At 36.7% G+C, this 7,006-nt stretch overlaps 1 protein-coding gene across 1 annotated transcript in view; it reads right to left on the minus strand.

The window, feature by feature from the left end:
* The window catches only part of SEL1L (sel-1 suppressor of lin-12-like (C. elegans)), a 71,001-nt gene that overhangs the window by 27,830 nt on the left and 36,165 nt on the right, over positions 1-7,006 (minus strand). Inside the window, exons 4-6 of the mRNA XM_011969706.1 lie at positions 4,493-4,660; positions 2,651-2,756; positions 1,169-1,331 (exon numbers count right to left, since the gene is read on the minus strand). Coding sequence (XP_011825096.1) covers positions 1,169-1,331; positions 2,651-2,756; positions 4,493-4,660 — 437 coding nt within the window. The remainder of the gene's footprint in view (positions 1-1,168; positions 1,332-2,650; positions 2,757-4,492; positions 4,661-7,006) is intronic.

Below are 7,006 nucleotides of genomic sequence, written 5' to 3' on the forward strand. Positions count from 1 at the left end.
TTAAGAAAACAATTGCTATGACTCCTGTTATTGGTCATATAGTTTGAAAACAGACTTTCCTCGTGATTAGATATTTCATTAATCTTTAAGCAAGTCTCACAGCTTGAATAAACTTGAATTATTGAAGGAATTTTAAATAAATATGATGGTCCCCTAAATCCAGGTGTCAATCTTAGCATTATTAATGGGGAAACAACCAGATATTTTATCAACTGATGTGATACAATGTAGAATACAGCACATCCCTTGTAATGTAGTCTGGCCAAAAATATTTTACTTGTGTTCATCAGCTTTTAGCTGTGACATCCTATTGACAGGAAATACAGGTGATGAAGAAACAAACTAAAAGCCACCATGAAAAAACAAACTGAGGTAGGATATTCTGCAGAAAAACTGGCCCTATCTCTAATACAGACAAAAAAGGCACTGGGGTATACTAGATAACAACAAAATGAAAGGTCGAGTCCTGGACTGAATACTGGTTTGGACAAAACAGGTATAAAGAAAATTTTTGGGTTCAACATCATATGAACATAGTGTGGATATTATGTGACTTAAAATGTGCTGGGATGAAAAGGTGAAGTTCTAGAACAATAGACAGTGATATCTCATTTTAATAAAAATATCATGTATATATATACACAAAGAGAAAGATCTATTATAGAAGGATATGCATGCACTAATATATTATTACTCATATTTGGGTGGTACATATGTGATGTGTACTTCTTAGTTTTGTTAGTTTGTATTTCTAGTTTCCTATAATGGACATGTACTGCTTCTGTAATAAAATACTTTTTAAAAAAAAACCCAAGATTAACATGAGCTGCAACATCTGAACTTTGGAAAAATGCAATGGTGAGTAATTTCAGATAAAAAATAATTCGCTTCATATTTCATTCTCTACAGATCTAATTTGGAAAACTACAAATGTAATTGCGGCAAGGCACAACTGCAAAAATGTCTTCACTGACTATAAATGTTCCCAGACTAAGGAAAAAGACTATCCAAGAAGACTGATAAAATGGTTAGCCACAAAATCAGTATTTAAAGATACTTCATCTTCCAGTCTGACTTTTTAAAAGAAGTCAGGACATAAAAGAGTAAATTGCTTTTAAAATGAACAAGTGCTACATGCAGAGAGATTCTTCACTGAGAATGTACTTACAGTCTGTCCCTTGGGAGAGCCTTCCTCAGTCAGCTTCTCAAACATCTCTCTCGCTGCCTGGATATTCTGTGGCAAGTAATCACCAAATAAAAGAGCATATGACACTCTCTCCAGGGCTTTGGTATGGTTCATGCCCGCTGCCTTCTGAAGATACCGATAAGCTCTTTAAATGTAAACAATTAAAAACCAAATTAGTAATGTTCTGAAACTGCCATTAAGTTTTTTTAATCTACTAAAATGCAGCATAATTTCCTTATGTTACAAAACCCCTTTGATAACCTTTTGAGATACAGAGTTTCACTCTTGTTGCCCGGCTGGAGTGCAATGGCATAATCTCGGTTCACTGCAACCTCCACCTCCTGGGTTCAAGCAATTCTCCTGCCTCAGCCTCCTCAGTAGCTGGGATTATAGGCGTGTGCCACTGCACCTGTCTAATTTTGTATTTTTAGTAGAGATGGGGTTTCACCATGTTGGTCGGGCTAGTTTCAAACTCCTGGCCACCTCAGCCTCCCAAAGTGCTGGGATTACAGTCATGAGCCACCACGCCCAGCCACCCCCTCTGATAAATCTTATTTCTATTTGGTCATGTTACTTATATATGTAAAAAACATCCTGCTTTTTTATTAAAAAAATTTTTTTTTTGAGACACGGTCTTCCTCTGTTGCCCAGGCAATCACAGCACACTGCAGCCTCTCTACCTTCTAAGATCAAGTGATCCTCCCACCTCAGCCTCCCAAGCAGCGGGACCACAGTGTGCACCATCATGCCTGGCTAATTTTTAATTATTTTTTTAGAGACAGGGTTGCACAATGTTGCCCAGATTGGCTGGCTATTTTGTTTTTCATATGAGGTACCAGTTCTCCCTGTTATCCTAATATCCTGAAATAGTCTAATTATACTAACAGTAATTCTAAAAACTTCTATTAAAAAAAGTTAACCAGATTTGCACTAAGAGATTACAATATGATGGTGTCCAGTATATTATCTAAAAATAACCGTTGCAATTTTCTTTTTAAATCTTTGCAGACTGTAAAAATGTCAGCTGAAATTAAAAGGACATAAGATGTTACGAGATAATCACTTGTTGTTTTTTTTTCCAAGCACAAATTCCTAAATTCCAGTCAAAAATTACAAAGCAAAACCAAAAAAAGTACTTGACAACAATTCTTTTTGTTTTATGTCATTTTGAATTATAAATAGTATATGCATTCTTGGTTCTTAGAAACTACTACAACTTGAGTCAATCATTGCCATTTTACTCACTGTTACTGTAATCAGTACGTGTAACAATTTTACCTTAACAAACTAAAGTGTGGTAAAAGCAATGCTACTAATGCCCGCAAGTCATATTACGTTTTCTTGTAATGGAACTTAAAAAAATCTTCTGTGTCTCTGGTAGTCCATTTTTTAAATAATGTAGTTGCTATTTGTCTCAGTAATGGCCTGTCTTGGGGGAAAAGTGGACTTAGCAGTGCTACCTACTCTCTTTTTTGGCTTTTCTTATTGCTTCCATTAAGGATTTTCATTCCAGTTTGATACATCATTTCTGCTTCCTGCATCTGCCGTCTCTTAGCAGCCTCTTCTTCAGCTAAAAACAAAATGTCAGATGCATTTAAATGGATTTTAATTCTACACCAATTATCAACCATAAGTATTTATTCTTTCTTTTGGGCAGTCATACAAACGTAATGAATGATCTTTCACTATTCTCAAATACGATTCTAAAAACACTTATGTGTGGCCTTTACATGACACAAGACAAAACTTAAAAAAAATATATATATATAATTCATTGAAATCACTTTCTTATAGAAATACCAATACCAAGCTACTCTTAGAGGGTACTTTTCCGTTAGAAATGCTAACTTTTAAAAATATAATTCAACTAAAATTTCAGATTATATGTGATACGGTTTGGATCAGTGTCCCCACCAAATCTCACACTGAACTGTAATCCCCAGTGTTGGAGGTGGGGCCTGGTGAGAGGGATGGTTTCTCATGAATGGTTTAGCACCATCCCCTTGGTGCTGTTCTTGTGATAGTAAGTTCTCATGAGATCTGGCCATTTAAAAGTATGTGGCACCTTGCTCCTCACCATCTCTCTCGCTCCTGCTCCCACCATATGAGATGGCTGCATCTCACATGGAAGTTTCCCAAGGCCTCCCCAGAAGCCAAGCAGATGCCAGCATCATGTTTCCTGTACAGCTTGCAGAACCGTGAGCCAATTAAGCCTCCTTTCTTAATAAATTTCCCAGTCTCAGGTATTTCCTTATAGCAGTGTGAGAATGGACTAATACAACATGCCAAGGTCAGCTAAAATAAGGTCTGGACATTAGAACACAGTAGTCAGAAAAATGCTGTTATATCCAAAGGACACTTTAGCTCTATTGGAAATACTGTATATCTTTATGAGGATAAAATATTTGATTAAGTATATAATACAAATTAGTAAAAAATTGATTTTTATTAAATATAGAAACTGATTTAATGTTCAAGTTCACCAATTTTTCAAAATCATATAACACTGAAAATCACAGAACTGTTAAAGATTTTTCAAAAGTTATTTTGCTACTGTAAGAACTCATCAAAAGAAACATATTTCATTAGAACCAGTATTTATAGAAACAGAAGCAAATTCTTCTTATAATATAAAAAAATTCTGGTGCATTAACTGGAGTACCCAGTCACACTGGCCTACATCTAAAGATGGACTATATTTGATGTACTTCCTCTTTTAGGATTGCCCAAATACTCTGAAAAAGCCCTTTTTTTTAAAAAAAATTGGTATTTAATGGGTTATGTTCAAGATTTTCTGTTGTTTTTTCATAGTTAGAAAGTTTTTCCTGAACATAGCTTTCCTTAGAGGTCAGCATCTTTATAATGACATTAACACTAAAGATGGTTAAATATACTGTATTTGTCAAATGTTACCCTGGCATAGCATATTTCACTCTAAGTATTTTTTAAAAGTTATTTATTTTTCTTCTAATCACTATTAATCTTCTCCATTATGGCCCAGTTTCCTTTACTGTCCCCCAAAAGTTTTATGTTAATTTACCAGCCTGAAGGGTTTAACAAAACAACCTGTGTATACCAATGGAAAACCATCTCCAAAAAAAATGTGATTGTGACTTGAATGACACAGCCTGAAACTAAATACACCATATGCTTCCCACTCTTAAGTCCACTCTTTAAGGCTATAATGACATTAGCAATGCTGGCCATTTCTGACCAATGTGGAAAAGAATGACTAGAAAAAGGCCTTAAAAACATTGCCCTAGACATAAAGCAATGCAGATCTGCCTCCTACTGAGCAATACTTACTTTCACAAAAGCCCCACTTTTCATCTGCTTTGTAGTCATAGGTTGTAGCACACCACAGTCTGCCATCTTCCCTCCCATCTGATGTACATTCATCATATTCCTTATCCAGGAAAAGAAAAGGGAAGTGGCAGGGCTCCCCATGTGCTGTGCCTTCAATGGCGGTCAAAGCTGGAATGACAAGAAATAAAAATCTCAACATGAACAACACCTCTGGTATTCATGGATTCAATGACATCAATTTTGGCTGTTAGAATTTGAAGCAAAGATTCATGATGCCTGATTTGTAATCGGGAACATAAAAGGGCTAGCAAAGATTTTGATTAGGGAGGACTTGGTTTAGTTAATTTAGTGAGCATGGCTAGCTGATTACTTAGCATCTGTGTCTAGGTTAGACTTTCTGAAGTTCCTGATATATAACCTTAGAATATTAAAAGTCTACTGTAAAACTCATGCCCAAAAAGTAAGCACAAAAAATAGGCAAAATGCAAGTGAATCAATTCTACTGCTCAGCAAAGCTCTCCTTGTTTCTGAATGCCAGAAGTCAATTTCTTCAGTAATACGGAGTTATATAGGGAAAATGCTCCCCCCAAGGCAAAGTTAACCACTCACACACTCCTCTGCAATCCTGTGGCATTTTATTACAGTACTTATCCCATGTATGGAAGTTACTTCTTTACCATACTCTGGTTCTCACTGGACTTTGAGCTTGTAAAGGGTAGAGACTGCATCTGTAATTTATTCTATAAATTATTTCTGAGTATCTCTTAGGTGTCGGAAATCATGCTAGGTGCTAGAAATGAGGTGGATCAGAGGTCTCTGCTACACACAACTTACTGCCTAGCCAGGAAGGGAGATATTAAGCAAATGTGTGATGGATGCTATGGAAAGGAAAGCCTCCCCTCTCAGGAACTGAGGTTTCAACTGAACCTCAAGGGCGTGCAGGACTAGCAGTGAATGAAAGGCTCGGGGGTGGGGCGGGTAGGAGTACTCTAACAGGTGCTAAGGTAACAAAAATCAATGAGTGGCAAAGTGGACAAGAGAAGAGGCTAAAGCAGCACGAGGAAGCCAGACTGGGGAAAACCTTACAAGTCTTAATAAGGAGTTCGAACTTTTATCCTGAGAACAACGGAAACTCACTGAAAAGTTTTGCATAGGAGTGACATGCTCACACTTTATTAGAAGAGTGGAAAGTATGTAAAAAGTAAGGCTGGATGTAAGGTGACCAGTTTAAAGGTTGTAACAGTAGTCTGAGAGGCATTGGTAGCCCAGAGAGGGGAATGGAATGGAAGATGTGGATGTACTCAAGTGATGTTAAGGAGATAGATATGGTACCACTTTCTAGATGTGTGGATAAGAGGAAAGTTGAGTCAAGGAAGACACCCAGATGCTTTAGGGGTACATACATGGTTGCCCTTACTAAGATACAGAATTCTAAAGGAGGAGTAGGTTACTGGGTAGGTACTGCTATATTCAAGGTGGCTACTAAACAAACAAACAAACAACAAACAAACAAAAAACCCCACAAAAAACAACAGCAAAAACAAAAAAAATCACAAGTGAAAATGTTTTAGACATGTTTCAGTCATAGATAAAAAAAAAAAAAAATTCTCCAGTACACAGATAATAGTTGAATTCAAGGGTATGCATAAGAATGCTGCATAAGATGTATATGAGAACACCAGAGGTCCAGGACTAAGCCTAAAACCATACACAGTAGGTATGAGCCCATGTCAACTTCCACAAGTCGCTTTCACATGGAGAATTTAATTGGGTAGCAGAGCTTGGTGATGAAGGGTCTAGGTTCTGGAGTCAGAACATTTGATGCAAATCCTACCACTTATTAGCTGTGTGCTTGGAGCAAATTATTTAATCTCTTAAGATTACTTAGCGATAACTTCCTTATCTCCAAATAGGAATAACAGTCCTTATTGCATTGCGTTGTTTGCAAAGAATGACTGAGATAATACATGTAAAGGATTCATTATGGTGCCTATCACTTTAGGTAATAAGAGTCCAAGAGATGACAGCTGCTATTATTATTATGGGCAACCCTGCTCTGAAGGCTAGAAAGTATCCCTTCTTTCTTTCCAGTGTAAAAAAAGGCATATCCTACTATACTAATTAAAAAAGTATTTTCAATAAGCTATGAGAGACAAAATGAATTTCAAATGGTTTACACCAAGTAAATGTCACTCATCCTGGTAATAAGAGGCAAATAACTTTTTTACCTTTGCTTTGTCTATGTTTTAAAGCTGGAGGGATCATGCTACCTGACTTCAAACTATACTACAAGGCCACAAAAACCAAAACAGTATGGTACTGGTACCAAAACAGAGATATAGGCCAATGGACCAGAACAGAGTCCTCAGAAGTAATACCACACATCTACAGCCATCTGATCTTTGACAAACCTGACAAAAACAAGAAACGGGGAAAGGATTCCCTATTTAATAAATGGTGCTGGGAAAATTGGCTAGCCATAAGTAGAAAGCTGAAACTGGATCCTTTCCTTAT

The sequence above is a fragment of the Mandrillus leucophaeus genome, unplaced genomic scaffold (genome assembly GCF_000951045.1).
Source record: "Mandrillus leucophaeus isolate KB7577 unplaced genomic scaffold, Mleu.le_1.0 Scaffold90, whole genome shotgun sequence".
Classification (NCBI taxonomy): domain Eukaryota; kingdom Metazoa; phylum Chordata; class Mammalia; order Primates; family Cercopithecidae; genus Mandrillus; species Mandrillus leucophaeus.